This window comes from Trachypithecus francoisi, unplaced genomic scaffold (assembly GCF_009764315.1).
Source record: "Trachypithecus francoisi isolate TF-2019V2 unplaced genomic scaffold, Tfra_2.0 Lachesis_group8, whole genome shotgun sequence".
Taxonomy (NCBI): Eukaryota; Metazoa; Chordata; class Mammalia; order Primates; family Cercopithecidae; genus Trachypithecus; species Trachypithecus francoisi.
The window spans coordinates 972,924-989,119 of record NW_022681473.1 but is presented as its reverse complement, the minus strand read 5'-3'; the positions used below and the strand labels follow the sequence as shown (position 1 = coordinate 989,119).

The following is a 16,196-nucleotide window of genomic DNA, read 5'->3' as shown; positions in this document are numbered from 1 at the left end:
CTGCAGGCCACACGTCCAGCAGCCAGGGTCCTCCCGTCCCAGGTCTTCCTGCCTCAGGACCCCTCCCTGAGTCCTCACAGGCATCCCACCCCCTCAGCAGAACCGCTTGGCATGCCATGCAGCAGAACCACTGTGCAGAGCAGGGGTTGTTGGGAGGACCAGGTCCTTCATCTCTTGTGACCCAACAGGTCCAGCCATGCCCAATTTGCCTCAGACACAGCGCATCAGCTCAGCCTTGGCCTAATTTCCATTTGGCCCCTGGGGCCAGGGGGGCAACAAACCCCTGAAGTTTAGCCCCTGTGCCTAGTGTAGGGCTGGAGGTGCAAGAAAAACACCATAAATGTGGTTAATGAATGAGTGAGTGAAGGGATGAATGAAGCAATAAGTGAGTAGATGAGAGAGTGAATAAGTGAGTGAATGAGTGAGTGAGTGGATGAGTGAGTGGATGAGTGAGTGAGTGAATGAATGAGTGGATGAGTGAGTGAATGAGTGAGTGAGTGAATGAATGAGTGAGTGGATGAGTGAGTGGATGAGTGAGTGAGTGAATGAGTGAGTGGATGAGTGAATGGATGAGTGAGTGGATGAGTGAGTGAGTGGATGGGTGAGTGAGTGGATGAGTGAGTGAGTGGATGAGTGAGTGAATGACTGGGTGAGTGAGTGAATGAGTGAGTGAGTGGATGAGTGAGTGGATGAGTGAATGAGTGTATGAGTGAGTGGATGACTGAGTAGATGAGTGGGTGAGTGAGTGAATGAGTGAGTGAGTGGATGAGTAAGTGAATGAATGAGTAGGCGAAGGAATCAGTGAGTAAATGAGTGAATGAGTGAGTGAAGGAATGAATGAGTGAATGAGTGAGTGAAGAAATTCATGAATGAGTGAGTAAATGAGTGAGCGGCTGAGTGAATGAGTAAGTAGATGAGTAGGTGAAGGAATTAGTGAGTGGGTAAATGAGTGAATGAGTCAGTGAAGAAACGAATGAATGAGTGAGTGAAAGAGTGAGTAAGTGAATGAGTGAGTGAATGGGTGAGTGGATGAATGAGTGAATGGGTGAGTGAGTGAGTGAGTGAATGGGTGAGTGGGTGAGTGAGTGGGTGAGTGAGTGAGTGAGTGAATGGGTGAGTGGGTGAGTGAGTGAATGGGTGAGTGGGTGAGTGAGTAAATGGGTGAGTGGGTGAGTGAGTGAAAGAGTGAGTAAGTGAATGAGTGAGTGAATGGGTGAGTGGATGAATGAGTGAATGGGTGAGTGGGTGAGTGAGTGAATGGGTGAGTGGGTGAGTGAGTGAATGGGTGAGTGGGTGAGTGAGTGAATGGGTGAGTGGGTGAGTGAGTGAATGGGTGAGTGGGTGAGTGAGGGTGAGTGAGTGAGTGAGTGAATGGGTGAGTGGGTGAGTGAGGGTGAGTGGGTGAGTGAGTGAATGGGTGAGTGGGTGAGTGAGTGAATGGGTGAGTGGGTGAGTGAGGGTGAGTGAGTGAGTGAGTGAATGGGTGAGTGGGTGAGTGAGTGAATGGGTGAGTGGGTGAGTGAGGGTGAGTGAGTGAGTGAGTGAATGGGTGAGTGGGTGAGTGAGTGAATGGGTGAGTGGGTGAGTGAGTGAATGGGTGAGTGGGTGAGTGGGTGAGTGAGTGAATGGGTGAGTGGGTGAGTGAGTGAATGGGTGAGTGGGTGAGTGAGTGAATGGGTGAGTGGGTGAGTGAGTGAATGGGTGAGTGGGTGAGTGAGGGTGAGTGAGTGAGTGAGTGAATGGGTGAGTAGGTGAGTGAGTGAATGGGTGAGTGGGTGAGTGAGTGAATGGTTGAGTGGGTGAGTGAGTGAATGGGTGAGTGGGTGAGTGGGTGAGTGAGTGAATGGGTGAGTGGGTGAGTGGGTGAGTGAGTGACTGGGTGAGTGGATGAATGAGTGAATGGGTGAGTGAGTGAGTGAGTGAATGGGTGAGTGGGTGAGTGAATGGGTGAGTGGGTGAGTGAGTGAAGGGGTGAGTGGGTAAATGGATGAATGGATGAGTGAGTGGGTGGCTGAACGGGTGAACGGGTGAGTGAGTGGGTGAATGGGTGGGTGAGTGGGTGAGTGGTGAATGTGTGAATGAGTGAATGGGGGAGTGGGGACGTGGGGAATGGAGCTGGACAGACAGGCTGGGTCCCAGCCTCCGGTGCCCATCACAGCCTAGAAAGGTTGGTCCTGACTGCAGAGCCCCCCCAGTGCCCTCCCAGCCCTCCTGGAGGCAGTCGTGAGGCTCAGTGGCTGGAGCCCCACTGGACCAAGAGGTGGCAGATGCTACCGAGTAGTAGGTGTCCGGCTTCACGGCAGCGTGGCACCGGCTGAAGGGGCCGTTGGCATTGGTCAGCTGCGAGCACCAGTGCTGGGCATACTTCTCTGTGGACAGAGGAGGATTAGGGTTAGGATTAGGATCAGGCAGCACACTCATCCCACCCAGCTTGGCCCCTGGTGTGGGGTTTGGGGCGCCAGCTTCCCTGGGCAGTCTGACGTTGGGCCCTTCATCCTGCTACACACTCAGCCCGGGTGGTGCGGCGCCCTCCCCGAGGGAAAGCTCCCCCAAGTGCAGGGTACAACGCCCAGAGCCGAGGCTTCTCTCGTTTCCTGCATGTCCCACCCAGCCCCTCACAGCCTCTCACAGTGCCGCCTTCCAGGGATGCTAGTGACCACCACTCTGGACAGACAAACAGGCCCCTCTGACCCCTCCACTGGGCTCACTGGACCCAGGCTTCCCAGGCTGCAGGAAGCAGGCCAGAGCCAGCGAGATAGGATGCCACCTCCCCACGGCTGGCGCCCGAGCTCCGAAGGTGGAGTGAATGACTGAGTGAGTGAGTGAGCGAGTAAGTGAGTGGGTGAGTGAGTGGATGAGTGAGTAGGTGAGTGGGTGAGTGGGTGAGTGAGTGTGTAACTGGGTGAATGGGTGAATGGGTGAGTGAATGAGTGAATGGTTGAGTGGGTGAGTAGATGAATGAGTGGGTGAGTGAGTGTGTGACTGGGTGAATGGGTGAATGGGTGAGTGAATGAGTGAATGGTTGAGTGGGTGAGTAGATGAATGAGTGGGTGAGTGAGTGGGTGACTGGGTGAATGGGTGAATGGGTGAGTGAATGAGTAAATGGTTGAATGGGTGAGTAAATGAATGAGTGGGTGAGTGAGTGAGTAGGTGAGTGGGTGAGTGGGTGAGTGGGTGACTGGGTGAATGGGTGAGTGGGTGAGTGAGTGGGTGAATGGGTGAGTGAGTGAATGAGTGAATGGGTGGGTGAGTAGGTGAATCCATTCCCCACGTCCCCACCACCCCACCCGGTGCAGGGGTAGGCGGTCAGGGCCGATATCGACCAACAGAGACTTGCACCCTTTCTTTGACCCTGAAGCAGGCGCCCCACATTCCTGAAGCTCCCTATAAGCCGGGCGAGGTGCCCACCATGAGCCTGTCCTTGGGCGCGTTCGTGAGTCACCCCACCTGGCTCACAGGCACACGTAGGGCCGGCCTCCACACTGCCTGCAGTGCCAAATGGAAGCGGGTGAACCAGGGCCAGGCGGCCAGCACAAAGGCGAGCTGAACAGACACACGTACCGTTCTCCACGCTCAGGGAGCAGGGGTCTTCGAAGCTGTTCCTGATGTTGGGACAGGCGGCCTGGGTCTTGAAGGTGTTGAAGAAGGCCGCGGCTGTGGCCTCCACCACCCCACTGAGGGTCCGGAAGTCATCGGCCTGGATGCTGTTGAAGTTCCCACAGAGACCTGGGGGTGGGTTAGGCAGGTTGAGGACCATGTGCCTCGGCCGGAGTGGGTGGGCCCCAGGCCCCGAAGGCGGCCCTCTTACCGCAGGTCTGCCCGCGGAGCTTGGGCGCCAGCCGCACGAACAGCTGCATGGTGGGCACCAGCTGCAGGTCCAGCTGCAGGCCCAGGCTGGTCTGGGCGATGATGAAGAAGGTCGAAGGTCTGAAGATGGTGACGTTGGCTGGGGACACAAAGGACAAGGGTTTTGCTGGGGGTGTGGGGCGGGCCCCCAGGCAGCCCCGGGGTGGGGAGGAGGCCGCCGCCCTCACCTGCAGAGATGGGCAGCTGGGTGTAGATCTGGTTCAGGAACACTTCCCCGCTGGCCTTGATCACCACCACCTGAGGGCGGCCAGACAGACGTGTGAGCGTGGGGCAGGCTCGCCGCACCTCAGCCCCGCGGAGGCTGTGAAATGTGCCTGCAGGTGCCTGGGAGGCCTTTGCCTGTGGCTGTGGGTCCTACAAGGTGGTTTTATGCTCACCCTGATTTTCTGAGTTTTCTGTGAGGACCATGCTTTTTATTCTTTAGAAAAAACCAAAGTTATTCACTAAACGTAAATTGACTTCAGTGGAGAAGGCAAGCTGGCCGCAGATGTACCCAGTCCCTCCTTCCCGGGGCCTCTCGGGTCGGGTATGGCGGCCCCGGCGGTCCAGCCCTGAGCTGCTCCCTTTAGGGACAGTCACGTGGACCCGTAAGTAATGGATGCAGCCAGTGTTGCCGGAGGATCCCCGCCTCTCGCTGTTCACGCCGAGAATGAAGGGCTTGGGCAGAGGTGACTTGTAAAAGAGACAGGCCCCTTCCCCCCTTACCAGGGTTTGCCCTGCCAGGCCCCACTCACCGTCTGTGCCCCGTCCAGGCTCAGTGTCACGCTCTTCAGGCAGGTCTCGCTGTCCGTCAGCCCACACCTGCGCAGCTCAGCCAGTACAGTGAAGGCACTGCTGTCACAGGGCTGCAGAACCGGACACACCGGGGTCCTCACGCTCCGCCCAACGCCCAGCCCGCCTGGCCCTGCCCCTCCCCGCGGCTGTGCTCCTCTCCCTCACTAGAAACCCCCACTCCAACATCCCAGCCCCTGAGAGGGAGGTGTGCTAGGAGGCTGCCAGGTGTGGACACTGAGGCACACAGAGAAATTCGCGTGCACCCTGGGGAGGCCACTCTGCAACGCCAACTACAGGACCCTCCGGGAAGGACAGCTCTCAGAAGGCACAAATGCCAGTGGATGGCAGGGGCTGGGTGAGGGAGGGATGAGGAGGCCGAGCTCCAAGGGGTTTGAGGGCAGTGGAGCCGACTGCGTGAAACTGCCTGGCAGGAACAGGACACTGCACGTCTGTCCGAAGCTGTGGAATTTCACCACCACGAGGGGCCCCGATGTCAACCGTGACCTGGGAGGTGAGGGTGCCAGTGCAGGCTCTACCCCAAGGCAGGGTCTCATCTTGGGGAGACTGTGTACTGGGTGCTGGGTATCACCTGGGGAAACTTTGTGTTGGAACGGGAGTACTTTGGGCTCAATTTCTTTGTAAACCTGAAACCATTCTCAACAGTAAAGTCTTAAATAAATAGCCCAAGGTGCGGAGGGCCCAATGCTGGGTGGGGCTGGAGGCTCTGGTCTGCAGCCTTCGTGCCCCTGTGGGGACCAGCGCTGGGTGTGGTCTGCAGCCTTCGTGCCCCTGTGGGGCCCAGTGCTGGGTGTGGGCTGGAGGCTCTGGTCTGCAGCCTTCGTGCCCCTGTGGGGCCCAGCGCTGGGTGGGGCTGGAGGCTCTGGTCTGCAGCCTTCGTGCCCCTGTGGGGCCCAGCGCTGGGTGGGGCTGGGGTGCTTCCTTGAGGTCTCACCATCAGGGACCCCCAAGGGTCACCCCAGGGGCAGCAGTGACATGCAGCCAAGCTGCGGGAGCCTGTGGGGGGCTGGCCATGGGCCCCCTCTGTCCGGCGAGCACCCCAGGCAGCCAGTGCCTACCTTGGTCAACACATAGCTGCAGTCCCCGTGCACCGTGTAGTGCCTCTCGTCAAACGTCGAGAAGTGGGCACCTCCAAGCACGGAGCAGGTACCCGGGCATGGAACCTCCTGGCAGCTCCACCGGCCTCCAGAGCAGGTGCTGAGAGCAAGAGATGGTGCCATGTGGTTCCCGGCCCCAGGAGACCAGCCTCCAGCCTCCATGTCGGGAGGTTGACCGGGTCTCACCCAGGCCTGCCCACATCACAGCCCAGATGAGGGACGCCTGCTGGCCTGGGTCACAGCCCCCAGCGGGTCCGTCCCATAGCACATCCTGGGGGCCTGGAGGGGGCTGGGACCTACCAGTTGGTGCAGTCTGTGGAGTAGGTGGCCCCCGGAGCATAGGCGGCCCCGTTGTAGACGCAGGCACACTGTGACGCAGGGACACAGCCAGTCTGGCCAACGTCATCGAGCACCGTCCCTGCATGGGTCAGGCAGGCCTATGATGGGCTCCTGCTGTCTCCACGCGGTGGGTGTTGCAGGGGAACAACATGGCTGCCCCACAGCAAGCTGAGGCCTCAGCCAGCCTCAGGGGTCCGGGACAGGGGCCTCAGCCAGCCTCAGGGGCCGGGACAGGGGCCTCAGCCAGCCTCAGGGGCCCGGGACAGGGGCCTCAGCCAGCCTCAGGGGCCGGGACAGGGGCCTCAGCCAGCCTCAGGGGCCCGGGACAGGGGCCTCAGCCAGCCTCAGGGGCCCGGGACAGGGGCCTCAGCCAGCCTCAGGGGCCCGGGACAGGGGCCTCAGCCAGCCTCAGGGGCCCGGGACAGGGGCCTCAGCCAGCCTCAGGGGCCCGGGACAGGGGCCTCAGCCAGCCTCAGGGGCCCGGGACAGGGGCCTCAGCCAGCCTTAGGGGCCCGGGACACTAGGACTGGGATCCTTCTTTTGAGGCTTGGCCATGGGAGCACAACCCCCTAGTTCCCAGGGTGCATCTGTGTTTCCCAGGGGCAGGGGAGCCTCACCCTCAGGGCAAAAGCAGCCGGCCACACAGTGGTCCTCACAGGCCCGGGAGTGCTCCTGGTTGGAGCAGGTGTCTGTGCAAGGGGAGCGGCACTCGTGGTACTGCATGTTGCTGGGGCACGTCTGGGCTGCGGGTGGCAGAGAGACGGCTCACGTCCGCCCAACCCTGCCCTTCCTGCCAGAGAGGTTGGGGGACAGGGGCCGGGACACTCACGGCAGAGGTCAGGGCCCCGCCAGTCCTGAGGCAGCCCCCCGGCGTGGGCGCACTGCCGGGAGTACTCTGCGAGGGTGTGGCAGACGCAGCTGAGCAGGTCGGTGCCTCCGCAGAAGCAGAGGTCTTGCCTGCAGGCCTCCAGGTAGCTGCTGACGTCCACCAGGGCCACACAGCTGGAGAACAGCTGACCATTCAGGAGTTCCTCGCAGATGCCCTAGGACAAAGGCCACAGCCCGTCTGAGTCCTCAGTGGGGAATCTGGCCCAGTTCCCGGGCTCACAACCCCTCCTCCTCACCCTGCTGGGCCCCTGTTCCCTCCAAGGCTTACAAAGCCAGTGGAGCAGTTCCTCGGGGGTTCAGGGACAGGGTCCTCACACTGCTCTGTGGGGTCGTCCATCTTCTGCAGGTTCCCAAACTCCATAGGAGTCAGCTTGATGTCTGCGGGAAGCACAGAGGTGGGCTCTGCCTGCAGGTCCCAGTACCCCTCAGCCCAGCACCCAAGCAGCAGAGCCCCCAGGGCCGGGTCCCTGGGGTGGGGTTAGAAGGGCCATCGGTGGCTCCTGTCCCCTCTGGATGCCTGAGTTGTCCTGGCTGCACCTGCTTGGCCACCCCACACATGCTGCGGGACCCTCAGGGGGTCTGGAATGATGGAGAGAAACAGCCCAGGAGGTTGGTGTCCAAGTCACAGGGGGCTGCCGGCTGAGTCCTCAACTGACCCAGGACCCTAATCTCCTCCTGCCAGGCTGGTGGGAGCCTGAGCACCTCCCAGTCCACAGAACCCAGCCAACCCAGCGCTGGGCCTGCCTTGCCAAGGGCTGCTGGACACCCAGGCAGACTCAGTTCCCCGCAGAGGGACACCGTGTGCCTGGGGCTTGTATGGGGCTTCACAGGCCTGGCAGGGGGAGGCGGGAGGTGGGGCCTTGGCTGGTGCAGGTCACATTTGCAAGGCCACAGCCTGGCGGCAAAGACTCAAAGACCAAGAAGGAGGCGGGTCTGTCATTTCAGGAGAGGGCGTGCGGTTGGGGTCGCCACCCAGAGCAGCCACACAGAGCAAGGGGCCCCACGGGCGATTTGCTCCCAGCCTGCACCCCTGAGACAGGCCGGCATTTCGGGATCGCGTGTGTACACGTGTGTGCTGTGCTGGGAGGGAGGGCAGCTGCCTCCATGCATCTGTGCATGTGTGTGCCCAGTGTCGGAGGGTGTGTGCACACAACACTGAGCCCCCAGGGGACACTGAGGAAGGGGCTCATGGCGCCATGGGGCTTACTGTGGGAGAGGAGCTCGCTGACCACGGGCATCCCGTTGAAGTCTCCACAGAGCCCACAGGTCTTGTTGGCATATTTGGCGTCCAACTCCAGCTGCAATGGAGGAGACATCAGACACCCATCCCCACCAAGGGCGGATGGACAGGTGAGGCTCAAGCCTGAGATTTCCAAGGAGGGGCCGAGGCCCACGGAGGAGACACCCCCAAAAGCAGTCTCCATCCTGGGGGCATGGACCCTGGGACAGCACTGGTGTCTGGGCATCTGTTCTTGCCTGCTGTGTGGGGTGGGGTCTGACCCTGACTGGGCCCAGGGCACCTTTTACCCTCTCTGGAGATGCTGTGGGAGCGGGCCAGCCCTCGAGGGCTGGAGGTGCACACCGGGACACCCCCACCCCCCAGCCTCACCAGCAGGCTGTCATCGTGGTTCCACATGAGGACAAGGCCCAGTCTGGCCTCCACCTTGGTGTAGCTGCTGCCCTGCTGAATGAAGACCCCAGCCTGGCTGAAGGGCAGCAGGACCCTGCGGAGGGAGGCAGGGCTGAGGGGCTGGGAGCACGGTGAGGAGAGATCCCAGGCAGGGCAGATGCCTGTGGTCGCAAATGTGACACGGTCATCGTGACCATGAAGTCACGTCTGGGATGAGGACAGTGACTTCTGGAGCTCTGGGGTCACAAGAAGCTAGGAAGGGGCAGAATAAGAGCTGGGGATCCCAGGAGGGGATCCAGCTCGGTGGGCCAGCTTGGGGGACCAGGGAGGACCCATGTCCAGCTCCGCTCTCAGGGGCTTGCAAAGAAGTACACGTCCTTCCCAGGACTGCCATGCCCCTGTGACCCCTCCAGAAATGCCGTCCCCACACACCGCGTGGCCCCCACCATCCGAGAGCCCAGACTCACGGGCGGCCATTGACCAGGACAGAGCCCTTGCTCAGCTGGATGACCACGCCATCCACCTTCATGAGGACCCTGCTCAGCGTGGGGGCTGCTGACTCCTGGCTGCGGCGCAGCTGGACGTTGAAGTCCTCGTAGGCAGCGCCGCAGTGCTCGGAGAACACGTAGTTGCAGAGGCCGGGGAAGCGGAAGACGTCGCCGTCGAAGGTCTTGTAGTGGAAGTTGCCCCAGGTGCTGCACACCCGCCCGTTGTGCGCCGGGTTGAAGGCTACGGTGGAAGCAACATGGCGTTTGGGAGCGTCGCTCTCCCCCTCACCCTGCACCCCTGCCCCAGCCCTGCACCCCCTGCCCCTGCCCTGCACTTCCTGCCCCACCCCAGCGTCCTGCAGGAGGTGCTGCTGCCCTGGATGGGGCACCCAGGGGTCCTTCCTGTGTCTGAGAAGTCCCAGAAACGTGTGCAGGGAGGTGCTAGGCCCTCTGGTTCCAATACCTACCCAGTGGCTCCAATACCTACCCCGTGGCCACCTGGAAAGCTGGGCCCCCTCTCCACCCGGCACCTCCAGGCCTGAGCGGGGAGCTCAGCAAAGCTATGCCCCTTCCCCACCCAGGCCTCGGGGCTCCACTCACCTCGTACCACGGGGATGGTCCTCAGAGGCGGGAAGAGAGTCACCCCACGGAGCGGGACCCCTGCGGAGACAGGGACTGGTAGGATGCACACACGGCCCCCAGGTGGGGAGGGGCTTCTGCAGCCAGCGATGTTCCAGCGTCAGTGGGTCCCGGTTCCTGGCTCTGAATCCAACTCTGGATTCTGCCACTTGTTGCCCCCACTCCCCCCCACCCCCCCACCTACCATCTGCACCTTGTGTGTTTGCGGCCGCACACCCTGAGCCGCACACCCTGAGCCGCACACCCTGAGCCCCACACCCTGAGCCGCACACCCTGAGTTCAGTGTGACTTTCTACTTCCTCCCGGCTGTCACCAGGAAGAAGCCCTCGGGGTTGCCAGCTCTCTCACATCCATGGGCCTCAGAACCTGAGTCTGCATCAGCGGCTCAAGACAGTCTTTTGGGTGCTGAGATTAGGCAGATCTGGCCCGATTTGGAGAAATGCAGTCTGAGAGTTTGCTAGAAGCCCCCCACTCTGGCTGCCCTCGCCTGCCGTGCCTCTGCCAGGTCTGCTGGGCCCCCACGGGCTCCCGCTAGCACAATCCACACGGGGACGGCTGGCGCCAAGGGAGATACATGTGTTGCTGAAGTGCCAGGAGGTGAACGGGGGGACACTGAGGCAGGACCCAGCTCCAGATCCTTGGAGGGTGGCCGGCACCCACAGGACATGGGCACAGCCTGCCTGTCCCGCCCTGCAACTCCTTCAGAGCCTGAGCGCTGCAGGGGGCTGGCCCAAGGACAGGCAGGTAGTGTGACCGACCAGGGTCATGGATGTGGGGTGTCCTCCTGCCCCACAGGTTTGGTCCTCAGCGGTGGCCAGCTGGGGAGCCTCCCTAAAACCAGTGTCCCTGGGAGCCGTGCCACACAGTGGAGGGTGGAATCTGACAGGCTTAGGGTGGGGGCCGGATGCTCAGACTCACCACTAGGCCCCCGGGCGATGGGAGAGAGGGCAGGGTGGTGCCCGTAGCTGGATTCAGAGGAGCTGTCCTGGGCATGGCCTGCAGAAAGAGGAGGGGGGCTGAGCCCAGATGCAGGGTGGCTGAGGGGGCTCAGGCTGCGACCACAGATGCAGCGCAGACACCAGAGGATCAGGGGCCCATGGTGTGTGCAGGTGGCCTGTGGCGAGGGATCTCTCTGTGCTGGGTTGGAGGTCCTGGGGGGCCTCTGTCCACGTGAGTTGGAAGTCTGAACCCAGACCCTCCAGGAGCATCCCCTCAACGTGGCCCCATGGAGCAGGTGGTGTCAGGACCCTTTGCCCCAATCTGGCATCCCCATCTATTCATTCCCACTCACTGAGCATGCCAGGCCCTGGCCTCCACACTCGGGACCCCGCCCACTACAGTGATCCCACTGAGGGGCTGGAGCAGTCAAAGGCATGGGAGGGGTCGGCCCCAAGACCGCCTGGAGGACCTTGCCTCCCTACAAGCAGCAGACCTTGCAGGAGGTTGATCTCCAGGGTCCATGGAGACTGTGCAGAATGTCACCAGATCCCAGCCTGGCCCAGCCCCGCACAGCCCCACACAGCCCTGCACAGAGCCAGCATGGTGACCAGACCCCAGCCCCACACAGCCCTGCACAGCCCTGCACAGAACCAGCTTGGTGACCAGACCCCAGCCCCACACAGCCCTGCACAGCCCTGCACAGAACCAGCTTGGTGACCAGACCCCAGCCCCGCACAGCCCTGCACAGAACCAGCATGGTGGGACCAGACCCCAGCCTCGCACAGCCCCACACAGCGCCAGCATGGTGGGAGGGGCGCCCGGCCCAGCCCAGGACCCTGCAGAGAGGGGGTCTTGGGGAAAGCTGTGATTCGCCTGCATCCCAGCCCCAGCTTCCCAGTTCCCGTGCCTGATGTAGGAGTCCTCAGGCCAGGCTGGGAGACCCCCCTCACCCCCACACCCTCTGCCCCCAGTGGGGCTCAGCACATCAAATAAGTCAGTGAGCGGAGGGGGCCTTAGCATCTGCAAGCCCCATTGGGGAGACAGAGACAGTGGCCTGAGCCTCACTTACCCAGTCCTGGCCCAGGCCTGCCCCCACCTTCTGAGCCCCGCAGGCCCAGCCCCAGCCCCGCCCCTCTCCTGGGAGCAGCCCTGGGAGAGAATTCCTGCTTCTGAGATGAGAGTGGTACAGATGAGGGATGGGGGGCAGAGTCCGGCTGTGCCACAGCTGAGGGCAGCACGGAGACACCGGGAGACGGTTCTTGCTCTGGGACTGCCTGGCAGAGGGCCAGAGGCTGGGGACAGGGCTGGGCGAGGGACCTGGGTGGGCCATGTGGCTGTCTCAGCAGTGCTGAGGTCCCTGCCCTGCTGTTCCAGGAGCCCGGGAGCATCCGCTCCCCCAACCCAGCCCCAGGCATTCCCCTGATGGGGGCACATGGTCACCAGCAGACCCAGGCCTAGGTGTCCCCCAGAAGCAGAGGCAGGGACTTACTGGCCCAGTGAGGGGCCGTTCAGATCACAGGGTCTGGAGCCTCCCCCATCACCCTCTTAGCCTTAGGCCGGGGGTAAAATGGTTCCCCTGTGGACCTCACCATTACATCCTCGCTCAGAGGCTGAGACCCCCCCCCAGGAGACCCCCATCGAGGCCCAGACAGGGAACATGAGCTGGTAAACTGGGCACATGTGGGGTGTGCAAGGGCAGGTGCCTGGGGCTGATGCCCTGACCAGGCCCAGCAGAGGCCATGAGCCGCTGGAGATACTGTGGGCCAGGCACTGTCGGCTGCCGGGGGTAAGTGCAGGGATCCAGGCGGGGAGGGGAAGACTGATATCTGAGCTCCTGCTTCCCTGCCTCAGGGAATGGCCCAGCCTCAGAGGTCTCTGAAGCCCGGAGCTCCCTTCCCAACCCCACAAGGTGGAAACTGCTCGTTGGTGGCCAGGGCCACAGGCAGGGGCTCTGCTGCTAGGAGCCGTTCATGGCACATGCCCGGAACCCAGGGCAAAGACTGAGCTGCCCGAGGCCCACTCAGTACCGCACCACCCAGGGCTAGTAGAGCGGCCAGGGACTGAGCCGTACCTGTGTGCTGGGTGCAGGCCAGAGCAAGAGCCAGGGTCCAGAGTGGGGCCAGCTTCCTCTGGCCGACACCCATCGTGTAGACGGCAGGGAAGAGTTCCCTGTCCCTCAGCAGCCTCTGAGGAGGGAGCCAAGGTTGCAGGAGCCTTTTGTAGCCCCAGAGCTGGCTCCGGCCCAGTGCTTCACATGGGTGGGCGGGGCAGGGCCTGTGGTTCCCCCCCACCCGAGTAAACAGTGGATGCTCACTGCGGGCTGGCCAGCGGCCGGTGGCAGGCAGAGATGGGTGTGTCTGCCAGTTTCCGAGGGCTCCCCCAAGCCGTGGCCTGCAGGGGTTCTCCCCACATACCCCACCCTAGACTCTCCCTGGGCACCGTGCCATGCCCGGCAACCTGTGAGTTCCCGGTGCCCAGAAGTGAGTGCTCAGAACAGCCTTAAGGCACCTCTTTGACACTAAAACCCTCTGCAGCAGGATGGGGGGCCCAGCCCAGGCTTTCCCTTTCCTGCCATTCCTCCTATGGCAGACCTCCTGGTTGGACCCTCCGTGTGGGCAGTGGAGCTGCCGACCTTGGCTGGGGAATGTGTGGCTGCCTGGGAGGGAGAGGCCAGCCCCAGCCCCGTCCCAAGCTCCTTATGGTCACCTATGTCTCCATTTCTGTGCCTTTTCCTCCCCATGTCTGCCTTAGCCCAGGTGCCTGTAGAGAGAGCACTTCATATGCGACAGGAGTGTGGGGAAAGGGAAAATGATTGAGTGAATGAATGAGTGAATGAGTGATTGAGTGAGTGAGCCAAGGCGTCCCTGAAGCCAGCCACATGCTGCCACTGAAGTGGTGCCAGCCAGCCTCACCCTCCCTAGAGAGAGGCTCCTGGCAGCAGCCTCCAGGCAAGTGACAGAACCCCTCCCTCACCATGCAGCCCCTCCCAGCATTGCCCAGGAGTCCACCTGTGCTTCAGTCTCCTGGTCCCAGGCGGGCAGGGCCAGTTCCATTCACATGATGGTCTCGGGCCACCCAGATCCAGAAATGCTCAGTACCCTCCGGACAGGAAGCTGTTGACTGGTCCCAGCAGTCCCAGCACAGAAAGGTCCCAGTGAGTCTGGCCTGAAGGGCTCTGGTTGAAAAGGTGCTGTTGTGTGATGAACACTTGCCCAGATCACAGGTGTGTGGTTGGACACTGGGGTTGGACTCTCCCTTGCAGGCAGCCACACACTCCCCAGCCAAGGTCAGTAGCTCCACTGCCCACATGGAGGGTCCAACCAGGAGGTCTCCTATGGGAGGAATAGCAGGAAAGGGAGAGGCTGGGCTGGGCCCTCTGCCCTCCTGCAGAGGGATTAGGATCGAAGAGGTGCCTCCAGGCTGTTCTGAGCACTCGCTTCCAGCACTCCAAGGACCCATCCCAAGCTCCTTATGATCACCTACATCTCCATTTCTGTGCCTTTCCTTCCCCAGGTCCTGTCTTAGCCCAGGTTCCTGGAAAAAGAGCACTTCATATGTGGCAGGAGTGTGAGGAAAGGGAAAATGATTGAGTGAGTGAATGAATAAGTTAGTGAGTGAGTGAATGAATGAGTGAATGAGTGATTGAGTGAATGGGTGAATGAATGAGTAAATGAGTGAGTAAGTGAATGAGGGAATGAGTGAGTGAATGAGTCAATGAGTCAGTGAGTGAATGAATGGGTGAATGAATGAGTAAATGAGTGAGTGAGTAAATGAGTGAGTGAGTGAATGAGTGAGTGAACGGATGAATGAGTGAGTGAAGGAGTCAATGAGTCAGTGAGTGAGTGAGTGAATGAGTGAATGAATGGGTGAATGAATGAGTAAATGAGTAAGTGAATGAGGGAATGAGTGAGTGAATGAGTGGATGCATGAGTGAATGAGTGAGTGAATGAGTGAGTGAGTGAGTCAATGAGTGAGTATATGGGTGAGTGAATGTGTGAATGAGTGAGTGATTGAGTCAATGAGTGAGTGAGTGAATGAGTGTATGAGTCTATGAGTAAGTGAGTGAGTGAATGGGTGAATGAATGAGCGAGTGAGTGAGTGAATGAGTGAGTAAATGAGTGAATGAGTGAGTGAGTGAATAAGTGAGTAAATGGGTGAATGAGTGAATGAATGAGTGAGTGAATGAGTGTATGAGTGAATAAGTGAGTGAGTGAATGACTGTGTGAATGGGTGAATTAATGAATAAGTGAGTGAGTGAGTGAATAAGTGAGCAAGTGAATGGGTGAATAAGTGAGTAAGTGAGTGGGTGAGTGAGTGAGTGAATGGGTGAGTGAGTGAATGAGTGAGTGAATGGGTGAATAAGTGAGTGTATGAGTGAGTGGGTGAGTGAATAAGTGAGTGAGTGAATGGGTGAATGAATGAGTGAGTGAATAAGTGAGTGAATGGGTGAATAAATGAGTGAATGAGTGAGTGAATAAGTGAGTGAGTGGGTGAGTAAGTGAATGGGTGAATGAATGAATGAGTGAGTGAGTGAATAAGTGAGTGAGTGGGTGAGTGAGTAAGTGAATGGGTGAATGAATGAATGAGTGAGTGAATAAGTGAGTGAGTGAATACGTGAGTAAGTGAATGGGTGAATGAATGAATGAATGAGTGAGTGAATAGGTGACTGAGTGAGTGAATAAGTGAGTAAGTGAATGGGTGAGTGAGTGAGTGGGTGAGTAAGTGAGTGGGTGAGTGAGTGGGTGAGTGTGAGTGAGTGGGTGAGTGAGTGAATGAGTGGGTGAGTGAGTGAATAAGTGGTGAGTGGGTGAGTGAGTGAGTGGGTGAGTAAGTCAGTGGGTAAGTGAGTGGGTGAGTGGGTGAGTGAGTGGGTGGGTGAGTGAGTGAGTGGGTGAGTGAGTGGGTGGTGAGTGAGCGAGTGGGTAAGTGAGTGGGTGAGTGAGTGAGTGAATGGGTGAAAAAGTGAGTGAATTAGTGAGTGAGTGAATGAGTGAGTGGGTGGGTGAGTGAGTGAGTGGGTGAGTGAGTGGGTGAGTGGGTAAGTGAGTGGGTGAGTGAGTGAGTGAGTGGGTGGGTGAATAAGTGAGTGAATGAGTGAGTGAATGAGTGGGTGAGTGAGTAAGTGAGTGAGTAAGTGAGTGGGTGAGTGAGTGAGTGAATGACTGACTGAGCGAGTGATCACACTGGAAGCTGAGCAGCTGATAGGGTTAGGTGGACCACCCCAGCCACTGGTGCTACAGGAGGTCTGACCTGAGCAGGTATAGCCAGGGTTCCCCTGCCCTGGCCCAGGACTGGACACCAGGTCGCCTGGTGCTGATGAAAGCAGAGGAGGGTCCTGGTGGTGGACAGTTGGCCCCCATGGTAGGACCAGATCCCAGGGCCAGGCGGTTATGTCAGTGGGGCATAGGGAAAGGCTTGAAGTTCTGTAGGTGTGACCAAGACCCTGGCCAGGGCCACGTGTGAGTGCCCGCAGGCCCGCCCTCCTTACGCCCTCAGATAGACAGGAGGCAGCAGGTG

The 16,196-nt window shown here is 59.9% G+C and overlaps 1 protein-coding gene across 1 annotated transcript in view; it reads right to left on the bottom strand.

Annotated features, from left to right (window-relative positions):
- MUC5AC (mucin 5AC, oligomeric mucus/gel-forming) overlaps positions 1-12,823 on the bottom strand; it is a 41,832-nt gene extending 29,009 nt beyond the window's left edge. Inside the window, exons 1-16 of the mRNA XM_033205646.1 lie at positions 12,751-12,823; positions 10,659-10,736; positions 9,702-9,761; positions 9,081-9,342; positions 8,593-8,707; positions 8,191-8,281; positions 7,252-7,361; positions 6,925-7,138; positions 6,713-6,838; positions 6,057-6,174; positions 5,718-5,856; positions 4,602-4,712; positions 4,035-4,104; positions 3,809-3,946; positions 3,562-3,726; positions 2,275-2,369 (exon numbers count right to left, since the gene is read on the bottom strand). Of these exons, the coding sequence (XP_033061537.1) occupies positions 2,275-2,369; positions 3,562-3,726; positions 3,809-3,946; positions 4,035-4,104; positions 4,602-4,712; positions 5,718-5,856; positions 6,057-6,174; positions 6,713-6,838; positions 6,925-7,138; positions 7,252-7,361; positions 8,191-8,281; positions 8,593-8,707; positions 9,081-9,342; positions 9,702-9,761; positions 10,659-10,736; positions 12,751-12,823 (1,965 nt within the window). The remainder of the gene's footprint in view (positions 1-2,274; positions 2,370-3,561; positions 3,727-3,808; positions 3,947-4,034; positions 4,105-4,601; positions 4,713-5,717; positions 5,857-6,056; positions 6,175-6,712; positions 6,839-6,924; positions 7,139-7,251; positions 7,362-8,190; positions 8,282-8,592; positions 8,708-9,080; positions 9,343-9,701; positions 9,762-10,658; positions 10,737-12,750) is intronic.
- Positions 12,824-16,196: the final 3,373 nt, after the last annotated feature.